Source organism: Microtus oregoni, unplaced genomic scaffold (genome assembly GCF_018167655.1).
Source record: "Microtus oregoni isolate MIOR12 unplaced genomic scaffold, Mior012 000160F_ref0000428, whole genome shotgun sequence".
NCBI classification, from domain to species: Eukaryota; Metazoa; Chordata; class Mammalia; order Rodentia; family Cricetidae; genus Microtus; species Microtus oregoni.
The window spans coordinates 826,558-846,003 of NW_024544815.1; the positions used below are offsets into that span (position 1 = coordinate 826,558).

The following is a 19,446-nucleotide window of genomic DNA, read 5'->3' on the forward strand; positions in this document are numbered from 1 at the left end:
CAAATGTTTAGAGGATAGTTCCTCACGTAGAGCAACACAGGTTCACAACAGACAAAATCCAGCACTTAGAAACAGAAGGGACCATAAAGTCCCACCACTAAAGAAACAACCATTTGCAGTTGATACCTGGCAGAGAATGGAAAGTTTGTATTTTCTAATGGAATGTCACTGTGTCTACCTACAACTCACCATTCTCAGGATGATATACAAGACAAAACATCACGTTTTGTTTTAACTATGGTGGACTTTTGCTTTGTTCTGTATGAATATTATTGTCTTATTCTTTCTGTTATCTTTTTCATGGAGAGAGAGAGAGAGTAAGAGAGACAAAGAAAGAACATAAATTTGGATGGGAGGGAGGTGGGAAGTATCTGGAAGAATGAGGGCAAAGGCAGAATGAAAAACACTTTACATGAAAAGATAATTTAAAATAACAAAATAAATTTTTATTAAGCTAAATAAATCATTAAGTGTGATAATTACATATACAAAAATAAAATATTAGTTAAGAATTAACTTAAAGTTAAAAAAACTTAAAAAATATAAACTTAAAGTTAAGAATCATTGCATAAAGGAGAATTAATTTGGAGTTCTGCCTCTGAGTAGATGAGAATTAAAAGTAGCATGTCTTATTGTACATTATAACTAATATACACATTAGCATCTAATCAAAAGACAAAAGTGAAAATGAAAATAAAAATCCTTACAGATGTGTTTAGTAACCAATAACATAGTTTAACACATTTTTGAGAGCTTCTTCTCTGAGTTTCAGGCATTGAGTATGATACTGTTTACCATGAAGATAAAGTTATAGACAACGCCAAAGAAATAATTGCATTTATCGTTGGATTTTCCCACAGATGGAATTCACAGACAACAAGCCAGAGGACAATGCTACTACAGTGACACAGTTTCTCTTTCTTGGGTTTTCTGAACTTCCCAAAATGCAGGGATTTCTGTTTGGGATGTTCTCCCTAATGTATGTAATTATCTTAATAGGAAATAGCTTCATAATTGTCATAGTCCTAATTGACTCTTCACTAAAGAAGCCCATGTATTTTTTCCTGGCCAATTTTTCATTTCTGGAAATCTGTTACGTATCTGTCACCCTTCCGAGGATTCTGTACAATCTTTGGACTCAAGATAGAAGAATTTGTCTTCTGGCCTGTGCTCTTCAATTGTTTTTCTTTTTAATTCTGGCAGCTACTGAGTGTTTCCTGCTGGCTGTGATGTCCTATGACCGTTATGTGGCCATCTGCAACCCTCTGCACTATGCTCTTGTCATGAACCCAACAAAGTGTACTCAGATGGCCATTGGCTCTTGGCTCGGCGGCATCCCAGTCCAGATAGGACAAACTTGTCAAGTATTCTCTTTACATTTCTGTCGATCTAATAGAATAGACCACTATTTTTGTGATATTCCAGCAATTCTGAAGCTTGCCTGTGGGGACATTTCAATGAATGAGTTTTCTGTCTATTTAGTGGTTGTGGGGTTTGTTGCCTTCCCTTTTATGCTGATACTTGCCTCTTATAGTAAAATCATTGCCACCATTCTGAAACTGCCAACAGCCACAGGACGGGCAAAAGCCTTCTCCACGTGTTCTTCCCATCTGGTGGTAGTGGTTTTGTTTTTTGGTTCAGGAATCATTAACTACTTTTGGCCAAAGTCGATTCATTCTCCAGTAACTGATAAGATACTCTCTCTGTTTTACACAATTGTGACCCCCATGTTCAACCCCCTGATGTACAGTCTTAGAAACAAGGATGTGACTGCAGCTCTAAGAAGAGTTTTACTTAAAATATCGAGCCAATGTTTTATGTACAAGTGAATTAGCAGCTTTTTCCACACTTATCAGAAATATTTCAACTATGTAGATTCCTTTTCACATGTTCGCTGTGTCTATGCTATCACATATATTTACTTTTTAAATATACTATATTTTATTTAAAATATTTGTACATCATTTCCCATTTCCCTTTGCTTCTTCTAACTCTCCCATGTCTCTTCCTCCAGTCCCTCACATGTTACATTTCTGTCTCAAAATGATGGACTTTTTTCTTTGATTATTATTTGTATGTCAATAGATAGATGGTGATAGAAAGATACATAAGTACTTAAATTATAGGTGATAAGTACATAGGTAAAAAATATAGAAATACATAGATACATAAATGATCAATCATAGGTAGATATATTATGGATACATAGATGATAGATACATGATAGGTAGATAGCTGATAGATGATAAATAGATAGATAGATAGATAGATAGATAGATAGATAGATAGATGATAGATAGATGATAGATAGATAGAAAGTAGTTGATAGATAGATGATAGATAAGAGAGATAGATAGATCGATGGTAGATTGATAGATGATAGTTAGCCAGTTATCTAGATGACAGATATTTATAGACAGATATATAGATATAAACAAATATTTTAATGCAAACTTCGTAGTCTTTCTGTGCTGTTTGAGTGAATATGGTTATATGATTTCAGGACAGTTACCCCCATCAAATAAACTATTCTTTATAGCAAATGAAGACTATTAAACAAAACCACAACTGGACATAACACAGACAAAATGGATTGTGAAGAGTCAAGCTCTTCAACTCAACTCCTGCTTCTAAGCTTGAGGAAGCATGACAGAAAAGGGGAGGTGAATTATAAGAATCAGAAGACCAGGATTCCTGCTGTGACACTAAATATGGCTACCTTGAATAACAATAACAAAAGACATAATTTTCAAAATCTTTTAAACTGTCCTAAACTGTTTTCTGGCATAAAATATACTATTTTAAATATCTTCATACATATAATTTTATCAAATTTAAATTAGTGTGTACATCACATTTCCATAAATGTATTAAGTTAAAGGACTTGAACCTTTTTTAACCAGGATAATGATGATATGCTTAAAATTGAACAGGGGTAGTGTGTTAGCTTACATATGTAGTCATGTTTTGATTTTGTTGCTGCTATTGTTGTTTCTATTATTTTATTGTTGCACTGAAAACCACCAAACAAGGCAAAAGTATGTCCATATTGCCAAAATAGAGATGTTAACCATAGAATCACATGTCATTGTCTTAAAGATGCAATAATTATTAAGAAAATGACTGTAGATAAAAGTCATTTGAAAAACATCTCTATGACATGCTGATTTCAATTAGATTGAATAAATAGTAATTTAATTGGGTCATATGACAGCTTTCATTTTAGTTTTGGAATATCTTTCCTGTGGCTTCCATTTGCTGTAAAGAGAGTCAGATTTGAAAAGGATTTGTAGCTACATTTACCTATGGATACGAAGATAAATTTAAAATGTAATAAGATATAATGCTGATCTAGAAGTGTGGGCTCCTGGTGTGGTGGCTTCTCAGTCTAAGAATGTTATCTAGTTAGGGTTTTTATTGCTATGAAGAGACACCATGACCACAGAAACTTTTATAAAGTAACAAATAAGATAGTTTTCATATTAAAGAACACACTCATCATTGTAGACATAGACTGATGAAATTCAGAAATACTCAAAAATATTCACAAAATAACTATAGTTGCAAACTTTTTTTTCTTACAAATCAATAAAGGAAGTCAGAAAAGTTTGGTTTATAATTCGTGACACTGATCATGAGAGGGGCCCCTGTTGTTTTGTTAGGTACCTGTTCAAAAATCAAGTGATAAACTCATTATTTATTCTTATATTTACTTATTTGTGCCACTGAAGTAATTCATGACCTTCTTCTATACTGTGTCACATCTTTACCACAATTTGAGTTTCAACTTTAAGTTAGTGATGCTCTTCAAAGACGAAGAAAACTGAATTGAAGTCTACAAACTTAAATAACACTATATTCCACCTTCTATCCTTTGAAAATTACTCTTCTTCATAGGTACTTATTAAGGATCCCAACCTCTCTGGTTATTTGCACTGTTGCACATATATCAAAGGTTAAAAACTGGATTCTACATAGGATAGAAAATAATATTTGTCTTTTTCTCAGTGCCTCAGTCAGGATAATTGTTTCTAGGTCCATTCAATACCTTAAAATTTGAAGGTTATACATTTTTAACAGTTGTATAATATTCTATTGTTCAAATGTACCACATTCACATTATCTTTTTGTTCATTAATGGATTTCTAGTTTGCTTCCACTTTATGGCTATTATGATAAGAGGAGAAGTTTACCATCACAGAAACTGACTCCATGTTTTATTATTTTTTTTTGTTATTTTTAAGGGGGAGCATGAAATTGCGGTAAGTAGGAGAGTGGCAAAAATCTGGGAGGAGTTAAGAGAAGAGAATCATTATAAAAGTTAATTGTATGGAAAAATGGAATTAAAATTAAAAAAGAAACTTTAAATAGAGAAAACAAAAAAAAAGACATTTCAAACTAACTTTACCTAAAAAATCATTTCAAAGGAATTGAGTGATCAGTGTAAAATAACACTAAAGGAAAGATTGATCTTTTATTTTCAGAAAAAAATTATTTTATTTATTTTTATTTTTATGTTAAACATAAATATATTAAATATTCAATCCCTTTCCTTTCTTCAGAGACTTCCGTATACTACTTCTACATTTCTTTCAAGTTCACAATCTCTTTTAGCATTAATATTTTAGTATATTATGTGGGATTCCCCTTTGTATGCTATGAATATGATTGGTAAATTAGTAAAGGAAACTGGCATGGCCTGATAGGGCAAAAGAATAGAGGTAGGCCGGGAAAAGTAAACTGAATTCTGAGAGAAAGAAGAGCAGAGTCAGAGAGAAGCCATGGAGCCGTGGCTGGAGACAGACATGCTGCAGCCTTGCTGGTAGGCCATGAGCCTTGTGGTTAAATGTAAAATGCTAGAAATGGATTAAATTTAGATGTAAGAGATAGCCAATAAGAATCTAGAGCTAATGGGCCAAGCAGTGATTTTAAATAATATGGTTTCTATGTGATTATTTCCGGTCTAAATGGCTGGAAAAACCAAGTGACCTCCTTACAACTTCACACACACACACACACACACACATATACATATACATAGATACATACATAAACATAAATATTCCTAAATACAACCTGCTCAATTTGTATCATGTTACTTGTTTGTATGTCTTCAAGACTGATCATTTGGTATTGGATAACCTACTGGTGTGCTCTTGTCTGGTAAATACAGAAGACTATTTCTTTTGCTCTTAGTAGTCTATAGTTGTCTTTAGTTGTTTGGCACAGTTAAGGCATTCTGAGCATTTCTCAGACAACCTTAGCATCTCTGTTGTTGTTATCCTCGTTAGTCAAACTTTAATTAGTCAAATTGGTGAGACATTATGTGTGCTGGGGGTGTAAATGCTATAAAATTTTGGAAATGCCTTTTTTTTCTTTTTTTTTATTTTTTTTTATTGAGAAAAGGAGAAAAGAAACATAAACAAAAAACAAGTTTCCACCTCCTCCCAGCCTCCCATTTCCCTCCCCCTCCTCCTACCCTTCTCCCCCTCCTCCCACCCTTCTCCCCCTCCCCCCACTCCTCTCCCCCTCCTCTCCAGACCACAGAGCTGTCCGGGTTCCCTGACCTGTGGTAAGTCCTAGGTCCTCCCCCCTCCATCCATATCTAGGAAGGTGAACATCCAAACTGGCTAGGATCCCACAAAGCCAGCACATTAAGTAGGATCAAAACCCCATGCCATTGTCCTTGGCGTCTCATCAGCTCTCATTGTTCGCCATGTTCAGAGAGTCCGGTTTTATCCCATGCTTTTTCGGTCACAGTCCAGCTGGCCTTGGTGAGCTCCCAGTAGATCAGCTCCACTGTCTCAGTGGGTGGGTGCACCCCTCGTGGTCCCGACTTCTTTGCTCATGTTCTCCCTCCTTCTGCTCCTCATTGGGACCTTGGGAACTCAGTTCAGTGCTCCAGTGTGGGTCTCTGTCTCTATCTCTATCCATCACCAGATGGAGGTTCTAGGATGATATGCAAGATATTCGTCAGTATTGCTCTAGGATAGGGTCATTTCAGGTTCCCTATCCTCAGCTGCCCAAGGAACTAACTGGGAACCTCATCTTGGGCACTTGGGAGCCCCTCTAGGGTCAAGTCTCTTGCCCACCCTAAAGTGGCTCCCTTAACTAAGAATTGTGGTTCCGTGCTCCCCTATCCACCCTTCCTTTATCCCAATCCTCCTGTTTCCCCAAGTCCCCCCTTCTTCCCTTACCTTTTCTCTCTCCATCACCCCTTACCCCCATCCCACCCCAACCCCAAGATCCCAATTTTCTCCCCGGCAATTTGGTCTACTTCCCTTAGCCAAGAGGATAACTATATGTTTTTCCTTGGGTTCACCTTCTTACTTAGCTTCTTTAGGTTCACCTATTGTAGACTCCGTCACCCTTATTTATGGCTAGAAACCAATTATGAGCGAGTACATCCCATGTTCATCTTTTTGGGTCTGGGACACCTCACTCAGGATAGTGTTTTCTATTTCCATCCATTTGCATGCAAAATTTGAGAAGTCATTGTTTTTTACCACAGCGTAGTACTCTAGTGTGTATATATTCCACACTTTCTTCACCCATTCTTCCATTGAAGGGCATCTAGGTTGTTTCCAGGTTCTGGCTATTACAAATAATACTGATATGAACATAGTTGAACAAATGCTTTTGGAAATGACTTTTAATAATTATAAGTGCCATTTGCCTTGTTTACTTAAAATAAAAATCAATTTCTAGAATTCATGCCTTAATTGCTATTCATCGTTGTACAAAAGATGCAAATAGCATCAAAGTTTACTAAGGTAATAAGCAGAAAAAAGACATCAAACATGCTTATCACCAATAGGGTGTGATATAAACATATGGAAAAACAAAATGACTTACAGTAATACTAGTAAGTAAATATCTAAAATTTAACCACATTAATGCAAATTGTATTATTTAAAATTGGCAAACTAATACATAATCTTCCACCATTGGGAAAAATATCAGTTTGTAGCCTCAATGACAATACATTATTCTTTGTCAAAAATTCTCTATTCACAGTCTTAACTTTTTGTAAATACAGATTCTCACAGTCATTTAATATTTTCTTATATTTAATCTGTGAATGTGAGTTAATCTGTGTTAATACATTTTTTGTGGTTTTGATAAAAATTGTGCATATGAATTCATGGTTAAAAAGGGCTATCATTGATGGGGAACTCAAAGAATGAATAGTTGGATTTTTAGATTGTAACACCTGAATGCAATTATTGTTAAATCTTTAAAAATCTAGTCCATCAATGGCAGTCCAGAAAGCCAGTAAATTTAGAAGTCTATCCTCCCAGTGGCTGTAGATTTGCAACTAGATTTGATGTGTTATTGTTACTGGAAATTCTTTTTTTATATATACCTTCCTGGTTCAAGTAGTTTATAATGGAACATGGATAGTTATATGAATTTATTTATTTAGCAGATGAGAAAAATGTGCCCATACTTGGCAATATATTTTTGAAGCAGATACATATATAAGACATAAAAATGTTGTTGGGTCTGTGGTGTCAAAAGGTACCTTTCCATTTACTCTTAGAAAGTGTACAATTTCATTCTTGTTCAACTGTCTTATTGTATATAAAATGAAGTTGCACTTAGGTATGTGTCAGAAACCACTGATTTCAGAAAAATAAAATCATAGGTACGTTGGTCACAGCATTTTTTTTTGTGTCATCTAGCAGTCCCTTACCTCAATAAGTAAAAGAGAAGAAAATTTGATTCAGTCGTTGAGTGTTTCTTTTCCATCAAGAAGCCTAAGTTTCATTCTTCAGTGCTACAAAAAAATCATACCTACAAATTTAAAATATTATCTTTGGTAATATTTCTTAATAATAACAAAAACAAACATTCACACACACACACACACACACACATATATATATTCAATTTGTATTCTTGTTGTACTAAAATTATGAATGACAGGAAAAAGGGAGTTCTCTACAATTAGAAATTAACTTGGGAAAGTCGTTGTCCCCAGGGTAGAAAACATTCCTTTTTAAACAGAGTAGTATGCTATGTCAGGAGAATATATTTTGGAAGGTATTTGACCTCTGTTTCATATAAAGAAAAATTCTTGACTTTAGAAAAAGAAACCTCTTTATAATTTTACTATTGTATGTCAATAAATCAAGGTAAGAATAACAATTTACTTAATTCCAAACAGCAGAGACTATGTTTAACAGACAACAAATTTGTGTTTTTATATTTTTATATTCATAATATCAGCATTTGGATAAAATTACACAGAGTAATTAAAAGAAAAAATAAATCATTTATTTTGGTGATGCTTTAGAAACCATTTCTGCTGAGCTTTTCATGACTTTCCTGACATTTGGTGATACAAGATCCAAATAAACAGCAAATACAATCCTATGAAATATGAGAGAATAATACATTAAGGATTATGATTATCAACATAGTATGCGCTAAGTTGTGTTACTTCATTATTTTATGTTAAGTATATGTTTAAATGTTTCAATAATATAAAATCCTATTAAAAATAGAGAATGAAAATACTCATTGAAGATCATTGAAATAGCACCTGGTGGCAGATTGTTAAGATCTTACAGAAGTGAATCTGAAAATGTTATAGAAATATTAGCATATTTTCATTTGGTTCTACAGAATTTTGTCATTAGAAAACTCTTCAGAATTAAGAAAATTATATAAATTTTATATAATTTTTAATTTTTTAAATATAGTCACCATAATGGGCTTAAATCAAAAATCACAGGCTTGTCTCAGTAGAGTCCATACCTATTTTTATTTAAATTAATTTAAAGTTCAAAAGTTCATTAGTAAAACAATACAATCTATATTCCGACTTTTAATTAATATCACGATGTCTACATTAAAAAAATCATTGTGCCAAAGGTGATAGCAGCTAATATTTACAAAATATTAATTAAAATCAAATGCTTATAGTTAATTGAAATTTCTACTGAATTTTTTTCTTAGTATAAAAATGAGAGTTTAAAGGTTGTCAACCAACTCACCTACACAAAAAGACAAGAAAGAGATAAAAAGGCAGAGACAGAAACAAAGAAAGAAATGTTAAGTGATTTGAGGCAGTTTGTTTTAGCAATTAGGGTCTATAACTTGCATACAGGAGCTGAGGAAATACCATGGGGGTAGACAGATCATCTAGCATTCATAAAGGTATGGCTTCAGCTGTTGCAACACAATCAAATGAAACTGCAGAGTATGTACTATTTGAAGAAAGATTTAATTACTATATCTTTTGATTTAAAATAGTTAAAAAATATCCATAAATATAAAGAATATGAATGCTGTTTGCATAGACTTTTACACCAAACTTCCAAAAATTTTAAATATAAGATAAAATCTCATCAAATGTAGTTCTCATCTAATCATTAATTTTTAATTAAATTTGCAATATATGAAATTGCATGTATACAGAATTATTGGGTGAAAAGGAGTTTAGAAAAGCAAATGAAATATAGGATAAATTTTTCTCTAGATAACTTTTAAGTGAATAAAGACTATTTCTACATATATATCTTCATAAACATATATATATGTAAATATATTTACATGAACATATCTATATATGCATATATATTTACAAGCAAAACTGAGAACATGCAAATATCCAAATGTGAAGACATCAGTTTCAGAATTATATAACACAGATGAGGATAAGGAAATGTACTCCTTGTTGAATCATCTCTACAGATGAAACACACAGGCATCAAAGAAGAGGACAATGCATCCACAGTGACACAGTTTCTCCTCCTGGGATTCTCTGACCTTCCCAACCTCCAAGGCGTTCTATTTGGAATGTTCTCCATTATGTATGTGACTATCATAATTGGAAACAGCTTTATTATTGTGGTAACCAGAATTGATCCTACACTACACAAACCCATGTATTTTTTCCTGACTAATTTCTCTTTTCTGGAAATCTGTTATGTATCAGTCACTCTCCCTAGGATTCTATACAGCATTTGGACCCAGGACAGAAGCATTTCTCTTCTGGCCTGTGCCACACAAATGTGTTTCTTCCTAATGCTGGCAGCTACGGACAGTATTCTCCTGGCTGTGATGTCCTATGACCGCTATGTGGCCATCTGCAACCCTCTGCACTATCCTCTGGTCATGAACCAGACAAAATGCACACAGCTGGCAGTGGGCTCCTGGCTTGGTGGCATGCCTTTCCAGCTAGGGCAAACCTGTCAGATATTCTCTCTACATTTCTGCAATGCTAACCGGATAGATCACTTCTTCTGTGACATACCCCCTGTACTTAAGCTGGCCTGTGGAGATACTTCTCTTAATGAGCTGTATGTCTATGTAGTGACTATCTTGCTTGCTGCAATCCCTTTTGTATTAATATTGACCTCATACAGCAAAATTATTGCCACCATCCTTAGGTTGCCAACTGCTGAAGGACGGGCAAAAGCCTTCTTCACATGTTCCTCACATCTGGTGGTGGTGCTTTTGTTTTATGTCTCTGCATCTATTACCTACTTAATGCCAAAGTCAAGACATTCTGCATTAAGTGACAAACTCGTCTCTTTTTTACACGGTTGTGACCCCCATGTTCAACCCCATGATATACAGCCTTAGGAACAAAGAAGTGTTTGCAGCTCTGAAAAGATTATTGCTTAGAGCATAGTGCAATGGACTTATGTACAGTGATTGAACCTAATCACAGTTCTCACATAGACTATTACATCTATATTTGTACTTTGTGTTAATTGCTGTTTTACCTCTTTTTTTTATTTTTAAATATTAGTATACCATTACTTTCTATAGACATACTCCAATTGTAATGTTATATTGTTAATGTTGTATGCTTAATGAGATATTTTAATTAAATTTGTTCTTTGATTTTTTTTCTACATGTGTATAATACATTCCCATTCCTCTCAAAACTCAATTCCTCCATCCTAATCCTTCCCCACATGCAAATCTTTTTTTTTCTTTCATGAACTACAGAGATAATTGATGCCCTCTGTGTGATCACGTTTGAATATATTGTGCTTAACCAGCTGAGCGCATTGACTCCTGCTCTCACTGAATTTGCTAGCAGATAAGATTTCTGTAGGCAGAGGAAGTTTCCTCTTCATTTTCATAACTTATTTTTGATGGGGCCCGTTTCATTCAGGCTCAGTGAAGGGAAGAGTAGAAGCTGTTTCTTCAAAATCTCTTTTACTTTGTTAAGATCAATTGTTGGTATTTTCTAAATACACTCCCCTTCCTGTCACTCTCTATTTCTTTTGTGTCTCCTTTTCTAATATTCCTAGTACTTTATTTGGTATATAGGTGTCTTTTACAGAACTGAGTATTCAATTATTATCTATTGTTAACAGTTTAAGCAGGTATGTTTTGCACATTCGCCATGAAGAGGAGGCAATATGTATCACAATCTCTGTATCAATACAGTAAGCTTAATCAGTCTATTTTCATATGAAATATCTATAAATCTAAATTGCATGATCTACAAAAACTAGCAAACAAAGAGAAAGGTCTCATCTGTGCAGTAACACCATTGTAGTGGTGAAAGTTTAGCTTTATAGAGAATAAGAAATAAACTTCTGCAAAGGGCTTTTTAAGCATTTAAAATTAAATTTCTTTGTAAGCTTTCTTATGATGTTGTAGGATGTTTTTTTTTCTGCCCCTAATACTGGCCTGTGGGTACTTTTGTATTTACTTGCTAAATAAGATATGTCCAGTGTACAATATCAGCATGAACCCTTATCAACTTCCCTCATCCAGTGTTCAGCAAACATCATGAAAGATTGAGTATAAATTTGCAAAAGCCGTACAATTGGCAATAGAAGTCTGATAGCTTGAATTTAATTGACTGATGGAGGAAGGTCATTGGTTAATAAAGAAACTGCCTTGGCCCATTTGATAGGCCAGCCATTAGGTGGGTGGAGTAAACAGAACAGAATGCTGGGAGAAAGAGGAAGTGAGGCAGACGCCAGACACCATGCCTCTCCTCTCCAGGGCAGACGCGATGAAGCAAGCCTCCAGGTCAGACATGCTGAATCTTTCCTGGTAAGACTGGTGCTACACAGATTATTAAATATGGGTTAGGCAAGATGTGAAAATTAGCCATTAAGAGGCTAGAACTAATGGGCCAGGCAGTGTTTAAAACAATACAATTTGTGTGTTGTTATTTCGGGGCATAAAGCTAGCCAGGCAGCCGTGTGGCAGGAACTCAGCCCGCAGCTCCCATTACAATTGACTCCTGTAATCTAATTGAGATTGACATTATAATAAAATATGGTTTTGTTAGAGTACATATGGAGGAAGTTGCCACTTTAGGGAGAAGGCTTTCTTTGCTCAAGATACTTTCCAAAGTCTCAGACAATTTCTTTTTGTCTGCAAGATGTAGGACTCTCAGCTACTCCTACAGCACTACATCTGCCTTCATGCTACCATGTTCTATACCATGATGGGAATAGACAGAACCTCTGAATCAGTAATCTGCAGTTTCAATTAAATATTTTCCTTTATAAGTGTCACCATGGTCCTGGTGCCTTTTCACAACAATGAAAATGCTAACTGAAACAGAAGTTGGTGATTGAAAACTTTGGAGGTGTTGTGTAGGCCTGTTTACGTTTTTGCTTGACTTAATATATACTTTGGACATTTGAATTAAAAAAGCAGAAAGATACTTTAATCACTGTTAAATGAGCCACAAGTAGGAGCATGTAAAACAGTGTTACTGGAGTTGAATTGATGAATTATGGGAATCAAGAGGTTTCAGAGGAGAAGAATGATATTATGTGACCTAGAGACTGGCTTTGTGATTTTTTTTTTGAAGAAATGACTGCTTTTTGCCCTTGTCTGAAGAATCTGTCTGTAGCTTAATTGAGTAGTAATGGGTTGACTTGTTTGGAAGAGGAAATCTTAAAACAGCTTAGTATAGACACTGCTCTGTATTTATTAGTGGCAGCTGTAATACAGTTTGTAATAAAAGGTAGCAAGCTGAGCAGAGTAAATTACAAAATGTAAAATTTGAGGAGAAAAGTGTTTCAGGAAGTACGATGGAGCTAAGTCCTGTGTTCCAGGAGATAAATGGACTAGGAAATGGAAGATAGGAAGTGCTCACAATGACAAAGTACCACCCAGATAAGATTCCAATTTGTGAAAGGAAACTAAAGGAAAACTTGCTGATGGATATGCTGAGGAACACCTTTTATCCCAAAACTAGGAAGACAGAGGCTGGTGTATCTCTGAACTTGAGGGCAGTCTGGTTTACAGAACAAGTTTCAGGAGAATCATGCTTAGGCAGTGAAGGACAGAAAGCTGATAAAGACCTAATGGAATGAAGGGAAAATGTTCAAGGCCCTTTAAGCAGCAGAGCTCAGCACCTTCAGCCACATGATTCTGGCTTTAGGGTTAAATATAGAAGAAATGGGTTAGGGGATTTGCCTCCATTCTCCAAGAAAGCTCCAAGTCAGGTATGTGTCATGACTGCCCTTGAATGAAGGTTTAGTAAAGTTGTCACTGTATGAAGCTTCGAAGTTGGTGCCTGGATGGAGAACAAAGATGTTAGAGACACAAGAGTCATGTGATAATGGGATGTTGAATATCATATCAAATGAACATTGTTTGATGAACTTTAACCAAGTGAATCTATAAGAATCCAGAAATTAAAACAATCTTTACTTTCAGGAGTCAGCATTTAAGCACAAGGATGTAGGGGATAATGAACTTCCACCCCTAATTGAGGAGAATTTTGCAGTTAGTGTGTTCTTGGGGCAATAAAATCAATTTTCTATAAAGATGTATTGGTCTCTAGTGGTTTTACTCTGTCTAAAGTAGATGAGCACAAATTTGGTTGCATGAGATTTTGAAGTAAAGATTTCTAAGTTGGGGCAAGACACAGAAAAGATCTAGAGGTTGTAGGAGTTAGGGGATGGGTTAAGTGGTGAATGTGATCAGAATACCTTGTACAAAATTCTCAAATCATCCTATAAAAATGATTTTCATGTGTGCATTTCTTCTGTGTGTATTGCTGAATTGCAATTTACTTTTCAAACTTTTATGCATTAAAAATAGTCTCTAAATGACAATGTGATCTTGCAAAGAATTTTCTGAAACCCAGTAGTCCATGTGTCTTTGATTATTATCTAGGAATGACATAATCAGAATTCCTAATTACAAACCACAAAAGTGTACTTTATTATGAGTGTAAGATTATTTTTTTGGAAATTGTTGGAAAGGCAATGTTCTAGTTTCTGAGATACTTCAGTTATTGTTATATTTTAGTCAATCACAAAATATTTACTTGGTACTTTAGTAATAGGATATAAAACAGACCAAGATATATTTCATTTATAATGTATGCAGAGGTACAAGGAGTGACAGTAATGCTATTGTAAACATATACAGGATTCAGAACACAATGAAAATGAGATTGGGAAAAGTGTTCTAAAGTAGCAATAGAAATGCAAGTTGGATGAGTAAAAATGACTGTATCCTCTAAGATAATTGTGTAAGGTGTGACCCATAAACACTTGCCTAAATTCTGCTCATTATTCATGCTGTTTGAGGTTTTGTTGCCTATTTTTTTAAAGTTGATTTAGGAATACAAACTCCACTGCTGAAAAGGGTTCTAGTACTCTAAATATGCAAGATAAAGAGCCCAGAATGTAGGGAAGAACATAGGCTCATTGTCCTTTAGGACAGGATGATCTGGTTTTGTGAGTCAGGAGAAAAATAAAGGAAAGCAAAGCCTTGTCAGTAAGATCCTCAACTGCAACACCTAGAAATACTTCACATCTTTCCCTAAACTAAAACTAGCAATTATTAGCATCTGACTTTGAGAGGACTTCCCCAAATTACAAGAGTCATCTATGCCAAAAAGAGTTTACAACAAAGATGGGTCCATTCAGGAGTCATGGCTCTGAAATAGAACAAGAATAATTACCATCTGTGTGTCTACTAGAAATCATATTCACACATGAGTCCAGGTGGTCCCCAGGTGTAATGTACGTATTTCATTTTAGAGTAATAAATGCCCAGCTATTACCTTTTGCTGGCAGTGATTTCCTGAGAAGGGTTTGATAAGACACAGGTTAAAAGACACTACTACTATCCGAAGTAATTTGATGACGTTAAATCAAGGTAATGATTAATTTTGTTGCTACGGTATATAACTTAGGATATCTCTGAACTTAAAAATTAAGTCATTGAAGCAGGAACCACGTAATTCTGAGAATATCCTCTAAAGAAACTAATTATTTACCTCAGTTCCCGTATTAGTTCATTTTCTTAGCTGAAAAGAAAGAATACTTATTTTAAGTAATATTAGTGACAATAATGTTGTTATTAATGTATTTGAAATTGTTATAATCTAGTACGAACAAAAGTAAGAAAGTATGAGGAATTTTTGTCTACTGAAATCTATTCATTGTTTATATTGATTCAGGGTAGAAATTAATGTTCTCAATGATATGTAGGTGAAATATAGCTTAAGAAAAAATACACATGAGATTTCTCAGAATTTCAGAGAAAATTATGGAGAAGAATTCTACATTAAGAAGAGCACTACAATGCATAATTTGAGCAATAGCTTCTACTCATTAAGTTCATGTTAATGAGATAAAAATATTACATTTTTCTTTATTCACAAGTCAATTGAACCTATATACTCCTTTCAGCAGGAAAGTGCTATAACTCAAAGCTTCAAGTCTGCCAGAATTAGTATTTTTTGCAAACCGGATCAGAGCTGCTGAGCTGAAAAGTTTGCTGAGCAGAAAGTTGAGGCTAAGGTTTTCATACCTGGAATATTTCAAAGGATAAAAGTAAAGAGTAGAGTCATAACAAACGCCTTTTCTTCAGAACGTATTAACTTTAGAAATTTGATTCTAATTAAAATTTTAAAAGGAAGACTTAACTCATTTTAAATGAAAAGCCACAAAAATTTTCAAGGAAAAAAAATCTGTAGGGAACAAAGATGTAATAGAGATATATGTATTCAATTGTTTTCAGCAACATATTTGTTTTTGAAGTATCAACTATCATAGTCAGAGTAAGGTGAACTGGAATTTAAAATATAATATGAAATATGTTCATATGACTCGGTTATTTTGACAATTCAGTGCAGTTCATGATAGCATTGAATTGACTACTTCATATTTAACATGCCTACAGGTGAAGATCAATTTAAAACAGAAAAATCGAATGTCTCTACACTGATAGAATTCATTCTTCTAGGGTTTTCTGATGTTCCTAGTCTGCAGTGGACATTGTTTATGATATTTTTGTTCATGTATCTGGGAATTCTGATATGCAACAGCATTATAATACTGTTAGCAAAAACTGACCCTGCTCTCCAGACCCCTATGTATTTCTTCCTTAGCCACTTTTCCTTTTTGGAAGTCTGTTACGTAACAGCCACTATCCCAAGAATGCTTATGGATCTTTACACCCTAAAAGGAAACATTTCTCTGCTTGCCTGTGCAACACAAATGTATTTTGTCCTTATGTTGGGAGGTACAGAGTGCCTCTTGCTGGCAGCAATGGCCTATGACCGCCATGTGGCCATTTGCAAACCTCTACAATATTCTTTACTCATGAAGGATAAGGTGTGTTTGCAGCTGGTAGCCACCTCCTGGATCAGTGGAATTCCAGTAGAAATTGGACAGACCTACCAGATATTCTCTCTGCACTTCTGTGCTTCTAACAAAATTGATCACTTCTTCTGTGACATCCCCCCACTACTCAAGCTTGCTTGTGGTGACATCTTTGTGAATACAGTAGCTGTCTATGTTGTTGCAGTGATGTTTGTCATGGTTCCATTTCTTCTGATCCTTGTCTCTTATGTCAAGATTATCTGCAACATTATGAAATTGTCTTCATCCAAAGGGAGGGCCAAGGCTTTTTCCACCTGCTCTTCTCACCTGATAGTTGTAATCTTGTTCTACGGAACAGCTAGCATCACTTATTTACAACCTAAATCAAAGCAGTTAGAAGGAATGGGGAAACTGCTGTCTCTTTTCTACACTATTTTAATCCCAGCTTTGAATCCTGTTATATACACTCTGAGGAACAAGGACATCATGATGGCACTGAGAAAACTGCGGAATAAGTTATTGACGTGGTGGAAAAGTTTAATATAGGAAAACACAGATGCATACATCATGTTGAAAGTCTGTTTTGTGGATAACAAATTACAATGTTTAAAAAGAAACTTGTTACCTAGAGCTTATTGTAATGAGCAAAACCAGTATGAATGAATGAACTCATTGTGAAAATGTAATTTTTGAGATCTATTAATGCTCTTATTGCTATCTATTGTATTTCCAGGCAACTTTTGTAGCATGTAAGACCGGTAAGTTACCACCAAGTTTTGGGGTCATTTGCTAAAATGAGCTTTGTGTATCCTTTTTAGTCCTGCTTAGGTTTGCTGTTCGCTGTTCTTCAGTTTGCATTTGTCATAGCTGATCACGTCCTTCAATTTTCTACAATTGTTGTGTTCCTCCATTTGTGCTTAGGTGTCCCTAATCTATGGTTTTTCTTAACACAATGCTCTCTGTGTCTGTTTTCTAAACTTTAACATTTGTGTTTTGTGAGTTTTTGCATTGATTTGGCTCCCATGACAACTAATTTTGATCATATTTTCAATATGTTTTTCTAGAAAAATTTGTTTAGAAAATTGATGGTACTTTTAATCTGCCTCTAATCTGTTTGTTTTTCATTTTTCCATAGTCAATATAATTTCAAAACTGTATGTCTCCTAATGATCTTACTGTCCCACATTTTAAATTTCTCTTAGAACATTCAACTGTCTGTTTAAAATTCAGGTGTTGCTTTAGCTATCTGTTTAGAATTGTAAGTTACCAAATATTTTTGATGAAAATAACCAAGAGAATAGCATTGTTTAAATACTAGATCTCAGTTATGTCACAAAATAAATGTACATACACATGTATGCAAATGTACCCACATATGTGTCTGCATGTATATATATGCATATGTGTTTATAAATATATAGAGAGATAAATATATATGGAGAGATAAAAGGAGAGACAGAAATACAAACACAGACAGACAGACAGAAATAGAGAGAGAGACAGAGAGTAATTCTGTTACCTTATGCTGTGACCGGACAAGTCAGAAAACTTGCCCTACCTCATCACATGTTAGAATTCTGTTTGTTTATGTTTACAAATAAAGCAAAACGTTATTCTTTATATTATATTCAAGGGAGAAATATGTTTTTTTCTTTTTATATATCTTGGTTTTCATAATCTTTATGAATAGTGTAAATACTGAGGAAGATATCCTAAGTGCCTTAAGATTCTTGCATGTAATTTAAAGTATTAGTTACAGATTCATATCTTGTGCCTAATTTCTCTTACATTTAATCATAAACTTTTGCTTTGATTTCCTATCATAATGTGCACTAATATTCTTCCTCATTCATGATAGTATGTTTATATATATAAGAATGGATAATCATAGTAATTTCAACTGTTAATTCAAAATTGTTCTTCCAAGTTATCATTCAAAGTGAATGTTTAAACTTAAAAGTTAAATATGTCACATAAGCCATTTTTTCAAATAAAAACTGCATAAGAATCAAATAAATTTTTACAAGAAAATTGTGATTAATTCAAATAAAGTCAAGGTAAAACCAAATAGAAGAAAGGTCAGAAAGAGTGTAAGAGCCAGAGGACATGGAAGACACCACAAAAACGAGGTCCCTCAATGAACATGAAGAAAGATCATATGAACTCACAGAGACTAAGGCAGCATGCATAGGACCTGCATGGGTTTGCACCAGGTTCATTTAGTATATATTACAGCTTCCAATTTAATATTGTCATAGGATTTCCAAGTGTTTGAGTGAGTAGATCTCTGTTTCTGTGCCTTCTTATGGGCTCTTTTTCTCTGCTTGTTTGTCTTGACCAACTCTAATGTACTAGTTTTTGTTTTATATTATTAGATTATATTTTATTCTTATCATTTATAAACCTGTTTTCTTTGTAATGAGAGAAATAAGTGGACTGGATCTTTATGGGATATGAGATAGGGATAGTATTGAAAGATTAGAGAGTATTGAATTATAATCAGGATAAAGAATGTTAGAACATAGTACGCTTTCAATAAAAGGGGAAAGAAGCAATGAGATTAAGCATGACTGAAGGCTATATTCAATGTTGATCCCTGGCATTCGCACACACAAACACATGCAAACACACAAAAAAATTTAATCTGCCATAGACATCTACACACACACACACACACACACACACACACACACACTAGAAGGCACACATTCAAGAATAAGAATAAGAGGACAAAAGTTTATAGGACATTCAAGGCTAGACCAGGAGTGTATATTTTAGGAGAAGGTCAATTTTTTTTAAATAATGAAAAAATGCTTAAATGTACAGTTATAGTCTCATGGTGGGAAATAATGTATGTTAGACAATAATTTTTTAAATGTAA

The 19,446-nt window shown here is 34.3% G+C and overlaps 3 protein-coding genes across 3 annotated transcripts; all 3 read left to right on the plus strand.

The window, feature by feature from the left end:
- The first annotated feature begins 860 nt into the window (after window positions 1–860).
- Window positions 861–1,829, plus strand: LOC121445117 (olfactory receptor 10AG1-like). Its single transcript, XM_041647114.1, has one exon. The coding sequence runs from the start codon at window positions 861–863 to the stop codon at window positions 1,827–1,829; it is 969 nt and encodes a 322-aa protein (XP_041503048.1).
- A 7,873-nt stretch (window positions 1,830–9,702) lies between these two features.
- On the plus strand, window positions 9,703–10,596 carry LOC121445107 (olfactory receptor 10AG1-like). The gene has a single exon (XM_041647103.1). It carries the CDS (start codon window positions 9,703–9,705, stop codon window positions 10,594–10,596), a length of 894 nt encoding a protein of 297 aa, XP_041503037.1.
- A 5,537-nt stretch (window positions 10,597–16,133) lies between these two features.
- Window positions 16,134–17,111, plus strand: LOC121445118 (olfactory receptor 10AG1-like). The gene has a single exon (XM_041647116.1). The coding sequence runs from the start codon at window positions 16,134–16,136 to the stop codon at window positions 17,109–17,111; it is 978 nt and encodes a 325-aa protein (XP_041503050.1).
- The last annotated feature ends 2,335 nt before the right edge of the window (window positions 17,112–19,446 follow it).

Excerpts from the sequence above, each read along its gene's own strand:
- LOC121445117 (XM_041647114.1), top strand. The coding sequence starts at position 861 with ATGGAATTCACAGACAACAAGCCAGAGGACAATGCTACTACAGTGACA.
- LOC121445107 (XM_041647103.1), top strand. The coding sequence starts at position 9,703 with ATGAAACACACAGGCATCAAAGAAGAGGACAATGCATCCACAGTGACA.
- LOC121445118 (XM_041647116.1), top strand. The coding sequence starts at position 16,134 with ATGCCTACAGGTGAAGATCAATTTAAAACAGAAAAATCGAATGTCTCT.